The 21,762-nt window shown below is 46.2% G+C and overlaps 4 protein-coding genes across 4 annotated transcripts; 2 read left to right on the forward strand and 2 right to left on the reverse strand.

The window, feature by feature from the left end:
* Nucleotides 1–1,742: 1,742 nt before the first annotated feature.
* GL218_08691 (Lovastatin diketide synthase LovF) lies at nucleotides 1,743–9,429 on the forward strand (the record flags this gene model as incomplete). The annotated part of the gene is made up of 4 exons (XM_033585498.1): nucleotides 1,743–1,781; nucleotides 1,839–7,163; nucleotides 7,222–7,925; nucleotides 7,983–9,429. 4 exons carry the CDS (start codon nucleotides 1,743–1,745, stop codon nucleotides 9,427–9,429), a joined length of 7,515 nt encoding a protein of 2,504 aa, XP_033440332.1.
* Nucleotides 9,430–9,857: 428 nt separating this feature from the next.
* Nucleotides 9,858–12,542, reverse strand: GL218_08692 (Vesicular-fusion protein sec18; the record flags this gene model as incomplete). The annotated part of the gene is made up of 3 exons (XM_033585499.1): nucleotides 9,858–10,202; nucleotides 10,259–10,933; nucleotides 11,067–12,542. The coding sequence occupies 3 exons, from the start codon at nucleotides 12,540–12,542 to the stop codon at nucleotides 9,858–9,860; spliced, it is 2,496 nt and encodes an 831-aa protein (XP_033440335.1).
* A 4,114-nt stretch (nucleotides 12,543–16,656) lies between these two features.
* On the forward strand, nucleotides 16,657–20,147 carry GL218_08693 (Repressible high-affinity phosphate permease; the record flags this gene model as incomplete). Its single annotated transcript, XM_033585500.1, has 5 exons — nucleotides 16,657–16,719; nucleotides 16,782–17,198; nucleotides 17,258–17,822; nucleotides 17,952–18,743; nucleotides 19,489–20,147. 5 exons carry the CDS (start codon nucleotides 16,657–16,659, stop codon nucleotides 20,145–20,147), a joined length of 2,496 nt encoding a protein of 831 aa, XP_033440334.1.
* Nucleotides 20,148–20,365: 218 nt separating this feature from the next.
* On the reverse strand, nucleotides 20,366–21,556 carry GL218_08694 (homocitrate synthase; the record flags this gene model as incomplete). Its single annotated transcript, XM_033585501.1, has 2 exons — nucleotides 20,366–21,476; nucleotides 21,549–21,556. The coding sequence occupies 2 exons, from the start codon at nucleotides 21,554–21,556 to the stop codon at nucleotides 20,366–20,368; spliced, it is 1,119 nt and encodes a 372-aa protein (XP_033440337.1).
* Nucleotides 21,557–21,762: the final 206 nt, after the last annotated feature.

Consider the following 21,762-nt stretch of genomic DNA (forward strand, 5'->3'; position numbering starts at 1 on the left):
ATATATAACTTACAAGAATAAAATCAATAACTACGCGTCAAAGACGTTTTTAAAAATACATTTATTAACTTGAATAGACGATATGATAAAAAATTTTCATATTCATAATTATACAACGGTATAATTGTTTATTGTTACCTTACAAAATTCATCCAACTTCCATTCAAATCAAGAGGCATCATGGGTTTATATGGGACTAACTCCGTAAGCTAGATATTGTCTCACTGTTAGGTAACACGTAACCTATGAGCCCTGCATGTAGTGTATATATTGAGCTTAATTAAATGTGGTTAAGTCATAGTAGCTGATATACTGGTAAAAAGGATCAAAAAGACACTGTCCAAAGAGGAGAGATCACCAACTCGTAAGCAATGATGTCATATTCAATACTGACAAAGACCTGTTGGTGTCACAAGTACTGAAAAAGACTTCGGTTAAATATAATGCAATATGATGGAACCACCGTTGAAATGTTCAACGTGTGACCAGAGCACGAAAATCTTGTTACCTGGATGACATGTACTATGCTGTACATGTAAGCACCGGGTGTTCCCTCTTGATATGAATCATTCCCAGAGTGAATATCACCATAACGACCTATTGGTTTCCCTTTGATCCAATAAGGGAAGTCCCAAATATATTTTCTCGTCTATGGATCGTACTACCCTTGTTTCTGATAAGAACAGCTTATGACGATTACATATCTGCATGTAGGTTATACAGGTTGATAGGTATGCGGGGCGCTACAAAGCGAGACGTCCACGGGTAGAATAGTTACTCAACATTTGAGTATCAACATACTATATATTCATTATCTCGTCCGGACACGGAATTACGACCGACATCGTATGTGAACCTTTAATCGCGGAGCCGAAGCTTCGTTATGGATGACATCGGCGATGACATCAACGTTGATACCACCATTACCCGAGTACACCCTAATCTATTGCCGCAGGAGTTATATCACGGAATAGTTCCGGTTCCGGAACTATATATGCGGGATCAAAACTATGGTGACTTACTACCTGCAACCCGTGTTTAGTGTATATATCGGTATATTGAGAGATAATCTAATTTAGTTTATTAGGCAAGGAGTTGGGTAGTCAAAAACATTATCTATACATAACCACGCGAATACGTAGCTTTGTGTAAATGATAGATAACAGAAGACGTGATAGATCGCGATATGCTTCTTCATTCTACCTTATGGTTGTAATCGATTACTCGTTGGCTAATCTTTGTGCTGCAGCCGTTTCCGTGTAAGTCCTACTGATATGAAGCAGACATTTTCAAGCCATCTCATCGAATAGATTCTTCAGACACCAATGGTAGACTCAACTGATGCGACCTCGGGCTGAGCTCATTGTGTAGCCTGCTGTATCATCCGCTGGAACCTACGGTTGCAGCTCAGTTTAGATTTGTTAGTAGGATAGTCAATTGGGATACTACAACAACGGGACTTGGCTCTAGTTTAACGCATCAAACCGTGTGTTACTCGGGTTAGGTTACCCATAGTAGCTATATATTATATATATAGATAAGAGGTATAGTCGAGTGTACAGGTAGTTCAGTATTGAAACCCCGCTCAGAAATCGAGAAGATATAATACAGAGAGTCGTCAAAGGAAGCCGGCACTTTAAAAGACTGCTCTCTAGGACTTAGACATCATACCGATATCGACCAAGGGTATATAATTTCTTCAACGTAATTTTTATTCAGGCCAATACATTCAACATCGGACTATGGCTCCATATCTGAACCCGTCTGGGTCTACTTCCCCAGTAAGATGATACGATGTTTAAGTAACCATTAAGTTCCAAACTGACTGTAGTTAAAAGGAATCAGACTCATCCCACGCCAGCTATCATGGCCCAACCGAAAATGGAGTACCAATTGCGATATGTGGCATGGCTCTTCGCCTTCCAGGAGGTATCTCCACGCCGAATGAGTTCTGGGACTTCCTAGTTAAGAAACAGGATGCACGGGGTCTTATCCCTGAGTCGAGATACAATTCTTCTAGCTTTTACTCCAAGTCTCGCAAGCCTGGTCATATTAATACTCAATATGGATACTTCCTTGATGAATCTGTGGATATCGGTGCCCTTGATACGAGCTTTTTCAGCATGCCCAAGATCGAGGTAGAACGAGCAGATCCGCAGCAACGACTTTTGTTAGAGCTTACTAGGGAATGCCTCGAAAGCGCTGGAGAAGTCGACTACCGCGGCAAGACTGTTGGGACCTTCGTTGGATCGTTCGGTGAGGACTGGCTAGAATTATTTGTCAAAGATCCCCAGCTATATGGTACCTATAAGATTACCGGCTATGGAGACTTTGTGCTCTCCAACAGAATCTCCTACGAATATGATTTCAAAGGACCCAGTATGGTCATCCGCACTGGTTGCTCTTCAGCTATGATCGGCCTTCACGAAGCGTGTATGTCGATTCGGTATGGCGAATGCAACTCCGCCATTGTAGCTGGTACCAATCTAATTATGGCTCCGGGACTCACTGTCTGTATGTTCGAGCAAGGAGTATTATCTCCGAATGGCTCAAGCAGAACATTTGATGCCGATGCTGATGGATATGCACGTGGAGAAGCTATCAACATGGTCTACATCAAGAGGCTTGACCATGCAATCCGTGACGGCAACCCTATCCGTGCTGTGATTAGAGGTACATCTAATAACGCTGATGGTAAGACACTCGGTCTCAGCGTTCCAAGTTCCCAATGCCACGAGGCGATGATTCGCAGAGCATACCATGTAGCCGGGATTTCAGATATCGCAAAAACCCCTTACGTTGAGTGCCATGGTACCGGAACCGCAGCGGGCGACCCAATCGAAGTCGCCGCTGTGGCTAATGTTTTCGGTGATACCGGGGTATACATTGGTTCCGTAAAGCCAAACGTCGGTCATTCAGAAGGAGCATCTGGAATTACGTCGCTTATCAAGGCAATTCTAGCACTAGAGAATCAGACCATCCCTCCCAATATCAAATTCAGCAAGCCTAACCCTAAGATTCCATTTGAGGAAAAGAAGCTTAGAGTACCTGTAGAACCTACCCCCTGGCCAGAAGATAGATACGAACGTGCTTCGGTCAATTCTTTTGGCATAGGTGGCGCCAACGCTCACGTTGTCATCGAATCGGCAAGAATGTACTTCGGGAATACTCAAACGTTGAACCAGAGATTGTCACCTATAAAGAGTCAATTGCTGTTATTTTCAGCCAACACTTCAGACTCGTTAAGACGGCAGGTGGTCCAGAATCAGAAATATATCGAAGAGTTCCCCGAGGCGGCAAATGATATGGCTTATACTCTTGGTGTAAGGCGTACACACTTACCGCACCGAGCATTTTCGATTGTAGACAAAGGTACCATAACCAGTACGGCGCCTCTTAGCAAGGCACCTCAATCACCTCCTGATCTCATTATGGTCTTTACCGGCCAGAGCGCACAGTGGCCTCAGATGGGTCTCGAGCTTCTCCAATCAAACCTCACTTTCAAGAAGTCGGTTTACTACATGGAGAATATCCTTAAAAACCTTCCTGACCCTCCTACTTGGTCTCTAGTTGATGAATTGACTAAGCCGGCCGAGACAAGTAAGCTGGATAAAGCATATCTTTCTCAGCCTCTATGTACTGCGGTGCAGATTGCCCTAGTCGACGCATTGTCTGAGTTTGATATCAAACCGTTTGGAGTGGTTGGCCACTCGTCCGGCGAGATAGCAGCTGCGTATGCTGCTAAGAAAATTACTGCTGAAGAAGCTATCATTGCCGCGTACGATCGTGGTGTCGTATCCGACAAGGTGAAAAGGCCAGGGGCCATGGCCGCCATTGGCCTAGGTCGGGAAGAAACGACACAGTTCCTAGTGCCAGGCGTCATTATCGCTTGTGAGAACTCGCCTTCAAGCGTTACCATATCTGGCGATAAAGAATCAGTAAATGACGTTTTGGAGGCGATACATTCAGAGAAGCCTGAGACCTTCGCTCGTGCTCTAAAGGTTGAAAAGGCGTACCACTCCCATCATATGAGGGAGGTTGGTGAGACGTACAATAGCCTCGTCTCTCACCATGTTGGAAGTAAATCGAAACATGCAGTTTCTAAGAATATCGCGTATAAACCTATCTTTTTCTCTACCGTAACAGGAAAGAGACTCCTCGATACCGATGTCACAAATTCCAGATATTGGCAATTGAATCTCGAGTCTCCTGTACTTTTCAACACAGGAGTTTCCAATTTAGTCAGTTACCATAATGCTAATAGTAAGGCGAGCCTCGTGTTTTTAGAAATCGGGCCTCATTCAGCATTGGGTGGACCACTCCGTCAAATTCTTGCAAAGTCGTCCGCCAGCTACCCATACGTATCATGTCTCGTCCGTGGTAAAAATGGAAGCGAGACGTTCCTTTCGGCTGTCGGCCAGCTTTGGATTCAAAATCTACATATCAATCTGAACCGCCTGACCAATCCGGACGGCACCGCTCGCGTTGTCCCGGATTTACCCACCTACCCTTGGCAACACAGCGACTCTTTCATGTTGGAGAACCGTATCGCTAAAGAATGGCGATTCCGCAAGTTCCCCAAACATGAGCTGTTAGGTATTCGCGTTACAGAAAGCACAGATGGTGAACCTGTCTTCCGGAACGTCCTGTCGCTTGCTCATATTCCGTGGATACAGGACCACAATATCAAAGGGGATGTAATCTTTCCATGCGCAGGATACGTAGGTATGGTAGGTGAAGCGGCTCGTCAATTATGCGAGGGTCTGTATACAGGCTTTGCTTTACGCCAAGTCGTCATTGATGCTGCCATGGTCCTGACGGAGTCCAAATCAACCGAGATCATTACCAGTGTACGTCGAGCACCGCTTACAGATACTCTGGACAGCGCATGGTGGGATTTTATCGTTAGATCGTACAATGGGACATCATGGACGAAGCATTGCTCTGGCCAATTTTCTGCCCTAGCCAACCCACCATTAAACGATAGAGCAGAAGACGCATCTAAACTTCCTCGTCTGGTCGAGCCCGCGAAGTGGTATCAAGCTCTTAGAAATGTCGGGGCGAATTACGGGAAGGATTTCCAAGGCTTGTCTGATTTATCGTGCTCAACAACGCAACACCTCTCTAAGGGGAGGGCGATACACACGGTAGATGCGGATGATAACATCTATTGCGTACACCCTACCAAGGTTGACTTCTTCCTCCAACTATTCAGTGTTGCTGCAACCAACGGCCTAACACACAAGCTGGATAAGATGAACGTTCCAACATTTATAGAGTATATGGAGACCTACAAATGCGATTCGGAAATCGATATTGCCATAAGAGCAATTCAGACTCGGCGCGGTATCTTGTGCGGCGGGGGCGAGGGATTCGACGTCGAGGGGAAAATGGCGCTCAAGATGAAAGGTGTGAAACTAAGTCCTATTGAAGGCGATGCCGCGACCGAGAATCCTGATCCTCATGCTGGTGCCAGGGTGTTCTGGCGACCGGATATCGACTTTGTCGATGCTACATCATTGATCATCCCGCACAAAGAACAGGAGCGGTATATGTCTATATGCGAAGAATTGCATCGGGTCTGTGTTCGCGAGGCTCTTCTTCGTCTTCGAGGCCTTCGAACAGATATCCCCCATCTCCATAAGTTCAAATCATGGTTAGAGAAGCAACCCAAGCCGAAGTCTGAGAGTTCATTTGAAGTCCTCGCCAACATCCTATCTCCGACCACGATGAACCCCCTAGTAGTTGCATTTACCAAGATTCTGGATAGCATAGTCCCCATGTTTAAGGGTGAAGTCGATCCGGTCGCGGTTCTAATGGAGGACAATGCCCTGACGAATATTTACACTTATCTCGACCTCTGCAATCGTAAAGAATTGTTCCAGACCCTAGGCCACGCGAAACCAAACCTTCGTATTCTCGAGGTTGGAGCCGGTACAGGTGGTCTTACGAACACTATCCTCAAGAACCTCGTAAACTCAGAGAACGGCTCTCTTATGTATTCCGAATATACCTACACCGATATATCACCCGCATTCTTTAGCGCCGCTAAAACGCGTTTCGAAGAATACCCCAACATGAGCTTCCAGGCGCTGGATATCACCAAGGACCCACTCGCTCAGGGGTTTGAAGGAGGTTCATACGACCTCATCGTTGCCGCAAATATTTTGCACGCCACCCCTAGTCTTCAAGAATCACTTAGCAACGTACGCAAACTTCTCCATACTGAGGGTCGTTTATATATGGAAGAATTGTGCTCCGATAGTAAAGCTATTAACTTTATCATGGGCATCTTCCCAGGATGGTGGCTAGGTGCAGACGATAACCGAGTGGACGAACCTTATGTTCCTCCTGAGAGGTGGGACGAGTACTTACGACAGGCTGGTTTCGCTGGCTTAGAACATGTAGCTCTCGATTGTCCTCGACCCACACAATTCGATGCTATCATGACAGCTAAGCCAGCAGTTGAGATTCAACGGCTCCGTACCACGACTGTCATTTACGGTGACGATACTTTAAGTATCGCAATACAACTTAAGGAAAAGCTAGAATCGGAGAGTTATACGGTTGGATTGCACCATTGGGCTGAGCCAGGTCTTCCCACAGATAAGGACATGGTTGCAGTAGTCGATCTTAATAAGCCTGTATTTGAAGATATTGGTCGGGATGGTTTCGCCGCCTTCCGCAAGTTCGTGTCCGAGGTATCAGAGTCCGGTGCTGGCCTCCTCTGGCTTACCCGAGCCTCTCAGGTCAGGGCTCAGGACCCTCGTTGGGCACAAATCATCGGCGCTATGAGGACGATTCGTGGTGAGCTAAGTGCTGACCTCGCCACATGCGAGATGGATCAGGTCAATACCGCAAATTTATCCGCGGCGTTGAAAATATTCCAGAAATTCCATAATCGAAAACAGGACGAAAATTTACATCCCGAGTATGAATATGCCATTGTGGACGGGGTTGTACATATACCCAGGATATATCCTATCACAGTTAACGATGAGCTGCGCGAACCACAGCTAGATGAGGCGTCTGACGTAGGATATGACCTTAGAATCGGAAAGTACGGGCGGCTTAATACATTGGCATGGACAGCGATCCCAGTGAAACCATTAGTTGGGGACGAAATTCTAGTTGAGACAAAAGCCTTCGGGATGAACTTCAAGGTATGTACACTGCTAGCATATAAGAAGAGAAGAAAAAAAAGGATACTAACGTACGCAGGATGTCCTAGTCGCCATGGGCATCGTAGAGAATAGACTCATGACAACGCTCGGCATTGAAGCATGCGGTGTTATCAGCAAAGTTGGACCAGACGTAAAAGATCTTCGTCCAGGCGACAGAGTGTTCTTATTTGGCGAAGGTTGCTTCTCAACCCAACTGGTCCTACCGCAGAAGGTATGTGCCAAGATTCCCGATTCCCTCAGCTTCGACGATGCTGCAACCATGCCCTGCGTCTTTGCCACCGTCATATACGGGCTTCTCGACGTCGGCCAGCTACAAGAGAAGCAGACGCTGCTGATCCACTCGGCTTGTGGTGGTGTCGGGCTCGCAGCCATCCAAGTAGCCAAGATGATCGGTGCAGATATTTACTGTACCGTGGGCAACGAAGAGAAAGTCCAGTATTTGATGTCCACATTCATGATTCCAAGAAGCCGCATATTCAACTCTCGCGATAAGTCGTTCTTAGGGGATATCATGGCAGCAACAAACGGCCGCGGAGTAGACGTGGTTCTTAATTCATTATCGGGAGAACTTCTTCACACATCCTGGGAATGCGTGGCGGAATTTGGAAAGATGATAGAAATAGGGAAACGCGATCTTATCGGCAACGGGAAACTGGCCTTAAACATTTTCGAGCTAAATAGGAGCTATCACGGCATAGACTTGGGTCATATCATGGATGTGAGAGGAGATCTTGGTAACAGGTAACTCACCTAACCGTATTAAAATATTACCAAGCTAGGATACTAATGATATACCAGCCTACTCAAAACAATCGCCAAATATTATGAGCAAGGTCATATTCAACCTATTAGACCCGTTAAGATCTTCACGGCCGACGCCATCGGAGATTGCTTCCGTTACATGCAAAAGGGCCAGCATATCGGAAAGATCACAATCACGCTGGACTGTCCGGAAGCTAAAGCTTTGACTAAACGGCAGCCGACCCGGAATATCGAATTCCAAAACGACGCCTCTTACCTGCTTGTCGGTGGCTTAGGTGGTCTTGGTCGTGCCGTATCTAATTGGATGGTTGAACACGGCGCTCGCCATCTTATATTCCTCTCACGTCGCGCTGGCGAGACTGCTGAGGATCAGGCCTTCTTCAAGGAACTGAAAAGCCAGGGGTGTAAGGCCACTGCCGTGAAGGGCAGTGTCGCTTCACTTTCCGATGTAGAGCGGGCTGTGACAGTTGGTGGCATCACTCTCAAGGGAATATTGAACGTCTCCATGGTCTTACGGGACCAGAGCTTCATTAATATGACGTACGAAGACTGGACACAATGCGCGGACCCTAAAGTACTGGGGACGTGGAACCTACATAATGCAACCGTCGGGCGCGGCCTTAATCTTGACTTGTTTGTCCTCTTCGGTTCCATTTCAGGGATCGTAGGCCAGAGAGGTCAAGCCAATTATTCTGGCGCCAATACGTTCCTCGATAGCTTTGTGCAGTACCGTCATAGCCTCGGTCTCAATGCATCTGCAGTCGATATTGGTGTTATGCTTGACCATGGCTATGTCGCCGATAACCCTGTGGTTCGTGAGCGCCTCCTATCGCAAGGTATATTCGGCATTCGCATCGCCGAAATGCTTGACGCTATTACCGCTGTTATCGTAGCTCCACGCCCAGCCATCCAGGATGCTAAAAGTGGACGCTCTAAGCCGTTTGTCAGCCGCAGTGAACTGCTCATAGGTATGCGTAGCACTACATCTCTCACTGATGTATCCAACCGTGTGCCTTGGAAAGGCGACCGCCGCGTGGGTGTATATCTAAACAGCAGTTCCGGTTCTTTGTCGTCAAGCTCTGCCGTAACATCAAGCGAGCTATTATCATTCGTATCATCAGCCATCGGTAACCCAGCAGTTCTTTCCACTCCAGATGCGGTTATCTTCGTCGCGATTCAAATTTCGAAGCAGCTACTTAGTTTACTTATGAAGCCCGTAGAAAGTGATACCGAGATTGATATCAACAGGACTCTGCAGGAAATGGAATTTGACAGCCTCGTAGCAGTGGAGATGAGGAGCTGGTGGAAATCGACTTTCGGCTTCGATATTAGCGTTTTGGAGATGCTCGGAGCGGGGAGCATGAAGGCACTGGGCGAGAAAGCGGTAGAAGGTTTAAAGGAGAGATTCGGCGCGTCCGGGAATGAAGACGATGGCGCGGTGAAGTATACGCACGAAGAGGTGATTCTGACAAAGATGCCATGATTGTCCGAATTTTAGGAGGGTTATTATGTTGGATTATTTTATGATTAACGGGTAGATTTATTATATTGCTCATCTTTCGAGTACTTTGTTTGGTGTTTCACTACCTAGGTAATTTACATAGAAATTCGCGGTGCGTATACTAGATAATGTGCATTTTACAAGAACCGCATGTCCTACTCTGGGTGTGTAACATGAGGTATTAGCTCGGACCGCGGGTAGATCCGTTAGGTACATTGTATGCTGTGGCAAGACTAACACGAGTCTTGTACTGGTATGTACCAATTTTTAACTTCTCAAGGGTCAACACCCCCTTTTAAGCATTGCTACATCAATATCATTGTCGATCGTCTCTATTCTAGGTCCTCTATAGGTATTCTAGCGTGACATAGCAACTCATTGAACCTACTATCCCGTTACAAACACTGCCATTAATATCCTTGCGGATTCCTCGCTGCCATAATAGCGCTGATGTCCTCCGCTAGGCTCGTAGGCAGTGGGTCCCTTACCGCGGCCGTCTCTAACGCCGAAAATACTGCCTTGACACCTATGCCAACATCTTGGCTCCCTGTCAGAGTTTGTAGCTCGTTGAGAGCCTCGTTGATGTCGGCCGGCCCATCAAATTTACCCGAGGCGGCTAAGAGAGCCTGAAGCTCACGATGGTCCTTGACAGCCGGTACGGCAATCTCTCTGTCCCACGCGAATACCCCATGTTGATCTAACATGGATCGCTGGCTCGTCGTGGCTATGATGAGGAGTCTACGATTCTGCGCGAGCTGTAAGTATACTAGAAAATCGATCACATTTAGAAACGAATTTATAAACGACATACCTTAGGCGGTCGAGTTTCCAGTACTGCACCTAGATACTGCACAACGGCATTGGAGAATCTCGGTCCGATGGGGTTCCAGTCGATGATTTTCTCGACGCTGTCTAGAATGACGATAGAAAGAGCTGATTTATAAGCATCTGAAAAGGCACGACGCAGATATTCGAGTTTGGCTCCTTCGTTTGTCCCAACATCAATCGGTTTGATGAGCTTGACGAATGGGAATTCGGACTTCAATCCAATCTCTGCGGCCAAGGCCGTCTTTCCGGCACCATGAGGACCGTGGACCAAGACAGAGAACAGAGGAGACTTCTCGGAAGTCCGAACTGCTTGGACAAAGCTGAGGCCTGTGGAGAGTATTGATTGGATGTGCGGACTATAATCAATGACTCCGTACGGGGCAGCACCACTGAGTTCTTCCTCGGAAACTCCAAAGGCTGGCTTGACATCTTCCAATGCTCTCATGAAATCGGCCCGTGTCAACATCACATCCTGGGGATTACCCTGGACACCAGTGACGTCCCCGAGTTTCGTATGCCTAGTAAAGGCGTAGGATAAAGCAGCTTTTACTAGACCGGAAATTTCTGCACCCGAATAATTCTTGGTGATGTGAGCAAGCTCCTCTAAGCTAACATCATCGCCCAGCTTGTTGATAGCCCTTATCTTGGCAGTATGAATCTATAGCGAGTTAGTGACTATCCTCTCAAGATGTAATGTCTTAGAGGTGTCTCAAAAGGGCCAGTCCTCAGAGAGCTGGCTGGGGCCACTTCCTCCAAGATAAATTGAGAGATCATTTTCAGATGTGACTTACGTTAAGGATTTGTATCCGGCCATGTTCGTCAGGTAATGAAATCTCCACGTGCACCTCAAGACGTCCTGGTCGCAATAGCGCATCATCGATCATATCCTTCCGATTAGTCATGCCAATAAGCAAAATGTTATTGAGTTGATCAACACCATCAAGCTTAGAAAGAAGCTGATTAACTACGCTGTCACCAACACCAGTCCCTCCGGACCCGCTACCTCTCTGCTTACAAACAGCGTCAAGTTCGTCGAAGATAATGATATGTAAACCACTCTCTTCACCTTTCTCCTTGTATTCCTTCTCTGCATCCGCGAACATCTTTCGCACGTTTTCCTCGGATTGGCCCACGTATTTATTAAGGATTTCCGGACCGTTGATGATTTTAGGTTCGCGGGCATTCAGCATCTTGCCGATCTGTCTTGCGATCAACGTTTTACCCGTTCCCGGCGGGCCATAGAGTAGAACACCCTTTACGTGAGAGATGCCCATCTGCTCGACTAAACCTGGAGGGAAAACTCGAGAAGCAAAAGCACGTCTAAAAATCGTACTGAATTCTTCGTCCAGACCTCCAATACCCATATCGGCAAACTTGAAATCCGGCCTTAGGATAGCATTTGTGGCAGGCCGTCTTGACGAGCCTTTGAGCTTGATGGGATTTTTAGCATCTTTGAAAAAATTGATCTCAGTTTGACCCTGGCCCGCCACCAGTAAACCCCTGGTATCGGGCCTCGAAGACGAATCTGAAGCCTGACCCTTCTCGTTTCCAAGTAGGTCGAGAAGCTGAACCGTTTTAACCACGAACATCAACGGTATTCCCTTGTAGTCCATTAATAATCGTTGGCCAGGGGCAAAGATTTGGCCTTGAAACATCTTGACGAAATAGTCTGCAAGCTCATCCTGGTCATATGGGACATCTGTTATCTTCCTCTGAGACGCAAATCCAACCTCGACGTCCATAGCCGACAGAGGAACCTTATGATCATATCTTTCAGCAATAATTGTGTCGGTCATACTAATGCCGCACCACGTTCGTTGAGGGTCGGACAAGCTTATGCATCCTGGTGGGATATATTCGGTCGGACGAGCAGCCACGACGAAGTTTCCGTTCAGTAAGATATGCAGGTCTTTCCCGTATTGGTCGGGAGGGAAATCCTGAGGCGAGACGGCAACGAGATTGCCAAATATGTATTGCTGAGATAGATCGCCCTTATCTAATTTTGCCAATCTAAGCTGAACGGGACGACCTTGAGGAGGGTTGGGCCGTGTATTCCTTTGTTGGGGCGCCATATTGTTTCCACCGTAGCCCGGCGACGGGGCACCGTAAGCACCTCTTGGATCATATTCGGGAGGGCCATTATAATCTCTCGGCGGTCGGCTCTGGGGAACTTGACTATAACTGCCTTGTTCAGGACCCGGTCGTCCAGGTAGACCTCCACCGCCACCACGAGGCCCTCTACCAAAGAGGTTGTTTCGCATATCCATGATTACGGTATCGTGATTAGGAGAACGAGGTTGTTGGAGGTTGGTTATACACTGTTACTGGATAGATACGTGTCAGTTAGTATTAAAAAACCAATGCTAAATTGCATTATATTAGCATAGGAGCACACCTATAACTGGGGATGAGGTGGGGAGAAATATCCGCGGACAAATCTTGAAGATGTAGTTGTTGATTTATAAGGATTCCAGACCCTATTGGCATCTTCTTCTTTTTTTATGAAATCATAAGATGCAAACTCAACCTTGTAAACTAAAAAATTAAAAAGCCAGGTTGCGGTTTGTTAGAGATGAGGCTTAGTTAGGAGGTACCTACCTAACCTATGAAATGTGAGCTGACGTCGGTTACGTCGCAGCTTTAACTAATGATGCTTTGAAACTAACAATGACGCACTAGCCTTGATGTGGCTTAGGTACTAGCGGGGTAAGGTTTTATCTATTGATTGGCTACAGGAAGAACCTTTCAGTGTTTAGAAATAACCCGTGACCGTTACATGGCGATAAAATCTCTACAATACATCAATTTACTATTATCACGAGGTAGAAGTAGTTGACATTTTTATAAAGAATAAAACTACCTAATATATTACTTATCTCAAATTTTAAATCAATAAAATCAGTATAATTCATCCTTACGCTATGCATGATTTACATTTTATCTCTCCCTCAAAAATCAGCCCCAACCCTCCAAACACCTAACCATTATATGCTTCGTTTACAACGGCATATCAATATCAATATTTCTTAAATCACAAAGGTTCCCAATACTCTATACCCAGATACCACATACATTACCTCCATTACCAATACCACCCATGTCTAAGGAACCCTATCTAACATACGGAATATGGTATTTCTCCTAGCCAAAATTATATACCCAATTTTTATCCTCGTTCATGAGCATCGTCCTCCTTATCCGTAATATTCATCCGCTTCTTGAATTTTCTCGTAATCTGTTGCTTGTGATGGTGCGAACAGGGAACGGGTATTGAATCGAACCTCCCCGGGAGAATATGGCGTTGTCAAGCTTGGAGGAGGCATCTGAAATTCCGAGTCTCCCATCATCTCGTAGACTCCAGAGTCCACTGGTAGTTCGTATTTACCCGAGTCTTCTAGTTCGTGCGGACCCTGGTTCGGTCCCAAAGTCCAACTAGAAGGTCTCGAGTACGATTGCTGCGAAGAGGGACTCGGCGTACTGTTTCTCCTCGAAGCTTCCAATGCTGGGCGATGCGCCTCAAGACAGGCCTGTACGAAGGATTTCCGAACTAGCAGTAAGCTTGTCAGGGTAGAGGATCTAAAGAAAGAGGTAAGGGAAAGAGAAACTAAGAAAAACTTACCCTCTGAGTTCAAAAATTCTATTTCCAGATATTCTAGATTTCGAACATCATCCGGCGGCTCTATTCCTTGTCCTTCATATAGCATAAGAGGCGGGAGTTTAGCTGAAGAGGACCGTGACCTTGAAGTCGAATGTGAATCTGAAATATTCGTCTGCGTCGAACTCCCAGATAATCTTTTCATTCCAAACGTGAAAGATAGCCTTCGCGGCTCGACGACTTCGGGCTCATCCATCAAGTCATCGCCTTTCGAGTATAACCTTAGTACCAGCTTGGTATCTCCTCTTAGTTCCGGGTTCCTTTTAAACCATCGAATATGGAACTCCATGTGAGCAATCTCATTTGCCGCGAAGGAAAAAGTTGGTCTGTCATCTTGGGGGCTATGCCGCCAAACTTTCAAATGGAATTTCATGGCAATATCCTTTCCTTTAGCACTATGTACCTTTAGGGCCCTTATTATCTCTAAGCGGTCGCAACCTCGGACAGCTTGTTGGAAATTCTCCCTGTCAGCCTTACGGTGAAATCGGTACTCTAGTGTCTCTTGGAGACACTCGGTTCCATTATCTATCGTAACGATTTTGAACTGGTGCTTGGCATTTATTGGGAGAAATCTCACTTTGTAGGGGCCTGAGTCCCCAGGTATCGTGTATGGGATAGCACGTGTATCAGGAACTAGGCTAAGTTAGTATTATGGCTTCTAAGATATTTACAATTTCATCGTCTAACCGAAATGCTGAATTATAAGTCGGGAGCTAGTATTGGTCCATTCTATCACTCTATTTTCACCAATGTCAAGGACTCTACAGTCGCTAGTACTCAGTTGGTATGGCTGGGAGCCTATTCGTCTAATATTATAATGTTAGCGAATCGAAAAACGATGGATATGGGACTACAAACAATAATGCTGAATGTCCTGGGCGACGGAATTGCGACGTTGGTGAAGTTGACAGTAATACCGGAGATAAGGATCCTGTATTGTTCGTAGGCCCGGCACGGGTTGATGGATTTGTTACATTATCGCGACCATAGCCTCTAAGATGCGCCAAAACAGGACCGACCTCTGATCCTGATGGACGCTGTCTATTTGAGCCGACGCTAGAGAATGAGTATTCTCCTACTTGCGGTGATGGAAGCTCGTTTATCGAAGGGAGAGAGGGATTCCGAGAAACTGCTCTGAGCGTAGGGGTTGCTACTTGGGTAGTAGAAAAGCTGCTGGACGCTTCTTCAGCGGATCTCCCGGATGATTCGGGCTGTAGCGATGATTCACCTATCGTATTAGGCGCTCGGTTTAACTGGCTACTGCTTTGGTGCTTCGCGATCATTCTATTTAAACATTTGTTTAGCAGGGCCCCGGGATAATCCAGTAGAGAGAACTTACGATTCTCCAAGCTGCATAACCGCCCTTTCCAGGCCAGTCGTTTTCCATAGTTGAAGTGCTGGGTAGTGATCCAATATCCTTCTGTCAAGATCCCGGATCTTAGAATTATCTGGACCAACAACGAGGGCGAGTCGTTGACTAGTTCTACTGAAAGTTCGATCTGCTAATAACGCTGACTCATATTGTCGGAGGAAATCGTTGCACTCAGTCAGGGTCTCAACAATAGCGTCAGCTCCGGGGTAGATAAGGCCTGACGATGCGGTATGTCCATGGGCACCATCTATAATTCCATCAACAATGGAGTGAAATTCCTTAAGTCGGTCATTAAGGCGTCTGAGTCTATCCGGAACTCGATCATTCTTTCCAAATAATTCACGGGAGATCTTGGAGCCAAGTTCGAAGACAGAAAATGAAAGTTGAACGATCGATAAAATCGTTCCGGGCTCCATCGTAGACCCAGGAGAAGGGAACTGCCACGCGAGCCCTTCCTAGACTAGAGCTCGGTCTCACATAAGGGAACTGTGGGGGGGCGGCTCAAAGCTATCCTTAGTATATAATATCACATTTCGGTTCAAATATAGAGGGTCCTCGCTAGATCATGTTTCCAATAAGGATTGGATGCGAATATAGTTACAATTTAGTGAATTGGAGATCAGACAGGGATGTGTTAAGAACGCCCAATAAGAGGTCTTATCTAGGCCACGTTCCTGACGAAACTATTGTAGGTATTTATATCGAGATAACCGTGTTACCCCTGGATCAGCTTAACTCGTCGAGTAATTCATTTTTCTGCAGTATCTAGAGGTAGCCAGCATGTCTTAGATCCCGTGCCGTTTATGTTGCGCCGCGCGTTTTCCATTAGCTTAGCAGGGCTTTTAGATATCAAGTTGTAACCGTCTACGGACCCGAAAAGTAGGTAGAGTACATTGGCGGCCGTTTGCATGATCGAGGCGTCTTTCGTGGCCTACATCATAACTTGCCATTGGCTGATAGATTTCCATTCACAAATAAGAAATACGGATATTGTTAAGTCCCAAGAGTGGCACTGCTAGCTGCTAATAGACAGTCGGCGACTTAAAGCGTCACCGAAATCACTTCCAAATAAATAGACGACGCGGCTGGGACGCTCTAGAACCTACTTTCACCTCTTCTGCAAAGTCGCAAAGGATTTCTTGGGGGCCATAAGGCAGTATTTTCCTTCTAATCGGGTATTCTTATCAATGACGGCGGCATCATGCTGTGGCACGCCCATTATCAACTAGGCATACTCCAAAGCATGAATCCCCATAGCTTGACACTTATATAACTGACAAGATGCAGCCCATAACTTTCCTAGATGGATCATTGTCTTTTCTAAATTATCAGAGCGGCCTCTAAATCATATACAATGGGCGGTTATTTCTCTAGTCTTAAAGCTGGCACGCGCCAGATTGCCCACGAGATAGATTGCGTATGTAATCGAACCCCCAAGCCATAACCCAGGCGTTATTTTAACTCATTGCGGCGATACAGGATCTTGACGATCCCGAGAGAACGGTGCAATCCGTGATTGACTACCCAGGCCTGGATAGGTTTCAGTGGAAAGTTTGGTGGGTTGCTGCGTCGGGCTTTTTCACGGCATCTTACAGCCTCTTTGCTGTAAACGTCATCAGTCCATCCTTAAGTTATGTATACTGTAAACCCGGCGTGTCAAGCAACTCACTAGTCATCAACCTGACTACATTAACTGGGACGATGGTCGGCATGCTTCTATTCGGATACTTAGCTGATAGATATGGCCGGAAGGCTGTCTATGGCTTAGAGTTAAGTATCGTGGTAGTTGCTACAGTGGGGATGACAACAGCATCTTCAGGCCATAGAAACTCGATGAATGTCTATGGTTGGATTGGTTTCTGGCGTACTATGTTAGGTATAGGGCTCGGCGCAGAGGTCAGAAACAACCACCAAGTCTGGATTTCTTTTTATATATCATTGCTAACAATGCATAGTACCCGCTCTCAGCTATAATTGCGTCGGAGTGGTCCTCTACTAGGTCTCGAGGCAAAATGATAGCGGCGGTATTCCTGATGCAGTCTCTGGGACAACTGGCTGCTTACGCCTTTGGCTTAGCTATCCTTAAGGGGCTTAGTGACTATCACGGTTTGTCCCCAAATGAAACTAACTACGAGGTCGCATCGCCTATCATAGACATCGTATGGAGAACGACAATTGGGATTGGGGCATTCCCAGCTCTTGTCTCTCTCATATTAAGACGAATAATTCCTGAAACGCCCCAATATCTAGTGGCCAAAGGAGAGCTTGTAGGAGCCGTCAAAGCTGTTCGCCATGTTATTCCAGTAAACCCGACTCTTCAGCCCATGGACCAAACCGGGCTTCCGGCTCCTCGACGCTCGATAGACACCCCTCTACCAGATTTTGGAAACCGACGGACTAGTTGGTGGACATCAGTAGCAAAATATATGTACGAAGTCAAAGAGCACCTTGCTGAGAAGAGGCGCTGGCGTGCGCTTCTAGGAGTCATGATAACTTGGTATCTTTTGGACTTGGCGTATTGTATGTGCTTTTTAGGCTTCTTTATACCCCCTTTATAACTTATTCAGGATTTAGAACGTCTAATTGGAACGCCCGATACCATTAGCATTCCTTACAGAAGCGATTACATACTGATATTTATTGATATAGATGGGCTTGGCCTTGATAACCCTAAAATGATTTCTACGATCTGGCTTTCGACGCCGCCGGTACGGTCGAACGTTTCTACATCACCGGTGGAACTTGAATGCAACAATGCGGCATGGCGAGCAGACCCATCCCAACCAAATATCACGATATATGAAATGCTTCGACAAGACAGCATACGAGATATTGTAACCATCTCAAGCGGAGCACTACCCGGAAGTATTATCATTTTACTTGCTATCGACTACATCCCTAGGACTACATGGATGGGCTGGATGTTTGTCGCACTCGCCGTACTTTTTGCCATCAATGGTGGAACGTTCTTCGTCACTTTCGAGTCGGATAAACATGCGCTCACGGTGATATTATACGTACTTGCACAGGTTATCTTCAACCTTGGGCCGAATACTATTACGTTCATGCTACCGGCGGAGCTCTTTGCAACAAAGTACAGGGGCACATTCTACGGTCTTGCAGCAGCTTCGGGGAAACTTGGTGCAATAACAATCCTCCTGATTACTAACCTTGCCGTCTATGGTGGTGAGTTATATAACCATAAGTTTGCAGCAATGTTACTAGGATTCTGTCCCGCAATGCTCCTGGGCGCTTTTGTTACGTGGGTTTGGATCCCCGAAGTTCAATATCCTCGAGGGTATGATAGTAAACCAGAACGTGACGACAATGCCTCTGATGATGGACTCGACATAGAGAACGATACATTTAGGCAAAAGCTCAAGCTAGCAAACAGACCATTGCTAGACATCGCTCAAAACCCGGGAGATGGCCAGATATTAGGTATGAGAAAGAATATTTCGCGATTATTTAGGGCAACGCAGATTCGCGTTATAGATAGAACGAGACAGAGGGGTTCAACGACCGCGACTAGTCCAAGAGCAGATTCTGTTGAACAAGAGGAAGGTAATGTTGACGATGGGTTGAGAATAAGGCACGACTATGGCTGACAAACGGCCATGAAGAGTTATTTAGCTGTGATTCGGATACCCGGAGTGTTATTTAATCGTTGGATATAAACCGAATATATTTATTTATTTCATATAATTAAATTTTTAGTTAGTTAAATGCTATCATACCTTATAAATTGTACAAGAGTAAAAATGTTGAAATCTATTAATGACGATTTGTAAGTACGACCTTTGGGTAATTATTTTAACGTCACGTGGCAAAATGACGTTTTAAGAATTATATGTTCAACTTAAATTAAATTATTGAATTTAGCTCTAGATTATGAATTACCTAAATATAACAAGTCCGATAGGTAGTGCCAGTGATGCTCACTCAATTGCAGTGCTCTCTTACCCCTGAAAACTTACAATGAATTCCGGATAAGGACTTCCCGAGCTTGGGCGTACCTAATGGATATGATAACATGGATATGATAACATTGTGCACCGACCTAGAAGCTTTAGTGATCCGCGTTTATGTAACTTCTTAAAAACTCAACTCTTGCTCTCTTTCTTTAAATCAGATATTTTAATTAAAAAGAAACTCACACAGAGCTTACGTATACTCATAATGGCAGAATCTACATCAAATACCACAAATCCATCAAGCAATATTAGCCTCCGCGCCCCGTCTAAGTACCTTGCAGACCCTTCCAATCCATCAACTACCACTGGCGACTCATTCGTTTCTCCGCCGCTCGAATGGCTCTGGCGCACCTGGGCCGTCACCCACTCGACATTGTCGATGTGGCGCTCAGCCCGTAACGTGCGCATAACCTACAAGCCGTATAAGCCCGAGTCTAAACCTGTTGCAAACGACAACCTAGTCGAATATGAGAAGAGCAATGGCAAGGGAGGTGTGAAGCGTGTCGAAGGCATTGAGAAGCCTGACTCTACTATTCCCGGAGCCTGGACCTGGCGGGGAAAGGGCTTGCTCGTTATAGCTAGCAGCCATTGGGAGATATTGGGCTGGGGCGAGCGCCCATTGGCCAGTGGTGCAGATGAGACGGGAGAAGATATCGAGCGCTGGGCTGTGACCTGGTTTGCGCCTACTTTATTCACGCAGGAGGGCGTAGATATTTACAGTGATCGCAAGGAGGGTCTAAGCAAGGAGACGGTGGAAGAGATCATCAAGGCGTTGAAGGAACTTAACGATGCGCCAAAGGTTATCGAGCTGGTCGAGAAGCACATGCAAGAGGTTGAAATTAGCTTACCGTGGAAAGAAGGAAAGAAATAGCCACCTAAGTATTAAGGTTGGGAGTTTAGATGGTGGTTTGTTGGCTGTATATTATTCATGATACCCATAGAGTAGGACGTGTTAGGACGAGTAGCAGTATGATATCCGTCTAATCATGAAAACGAAAATGATATTGGTGCCTATACGAGGTAGGAGGGGTATCTAATACTTGAAAAAAAAAAAAAAAAATAACGCTGGACCTGTACACCGATGTAATGCTAGTAGTTGTCTGCCCTCCCTTCTCGCCGTCTATCATGTTTTGATAATCCCTGATCTTGCTCCTGGTGGTTTAATCGGGAACTTTGTTTCTGATGATCATATTCGTGCTCTTTGTGTTCTCTATGTTCGGAGTGGCGCCGAGATCGACCGCTCTCCTCCCGGGAGTGACGATATCGTCGATGTTGATAATGATCGTCGTCATCTTTAGAGCGGGCCGGAGGTTTGCTGGAAGCTGTACCATCTAGAGTGAAACCCTCCAGGTCATCATAATCCTTTCTCCCTTCTCGCCGCCTCCTCCTCTCTCGTCTCTTTTCTTCTTTTCGAAGCTGCTTTAGCTCTCGCTCTCTCTCCTCGTTTAGCTTTTGTCTTTCTTTCTCAACCTCCCTAATCTTTGCGGCACCTCTCTTCATCATTGCAAGAGGATCATTTGCTACAACGCGTGCAGCCTCCCGCCCTTTCCGCCGCGGGTCCTCATTACCCCATACGTCTTTGCTCGGCGCATCCAGGTTACCATCTACGACGTCCTTGATATCGCCACCTTTTGCATACCAAGGGCCAACCAATCCCTCTTTACCAGCGGCGTTAGAGAAGCGCATGGTGTACTGGTCTTCATATTCTCGCTTCTTCTTGGCCGCTTCCCGTTCGGCCTCTTCGTTTTTCTGTATAGGCACACGCGATCGCTCTTCAGGGAACAAGTCTATATGACCGGTGTGATCCACGATTGGGGCATTGCTGGTGCTATTTACAAGCGCATCGCTTGTCATCTTTGTCGCACTCGCCTGCTCGCGCGCAAGTCGCAACTCAAAATCTGTATCATCTTCACCTACGCGCTTTCGCTTCCTACGTTCCCTACCCCAGCCTGGTGCTCCCGGATCCTCATTGCGACTTCGTTTCTGGCTATGAGACTCATCTTCAACGCTCGGTTGAGGGGGAGGGGGTATAGGTGGGAGGGTCTCGCCTCGTAGGATGGCTAGACGACGTTCGGCATCGACTTCTTGTTGGCGTTGCTCTTCAGCCTCGTCGCGGGCTTTAGCAGCTGCTTCGTCGCGCCTCACGCGCTCAATATTCTTAGGGTTGTAGACATTCCACGATTTCTTGCCTAGAAGATGTCTGTGAGGCCATCTGTTAATAAGGTAATCCGAATTTAATTAGTTTAATATCGGCTGTAAGGGAGATACTTACAGAGGCATACCGGATCAAAAATAGGCGATATTTATACCTATAGAACTAAGACTGCTGGGTAAAGATGACCTAAAAAAATAAAAAGGAATGCTTATTATTATGTTAGAGTAGCCACTTGAAGACGTATAGTGTTACAGTATATTCGACTACCATCGCACTGTGATTTAGGTGTGGTGTATTGTATAAGGTCATATTATTAAAGCAATGAAAGCAG

The sequence above is a fragment of the Daldinia childiae genome (genome assembly GCF_008694065.1).
Source record: "Daldinia childiae strain JS-1345 chromosome Unknown Scaffold13, whole genome shotgun sequence".
Lineage (NCBI taxonomy): Eukaryota > Fungi > Ascomycota > Sordariomycetes > Xylariales > Hypoxylaceae > Daldinia > Daldinia childiae.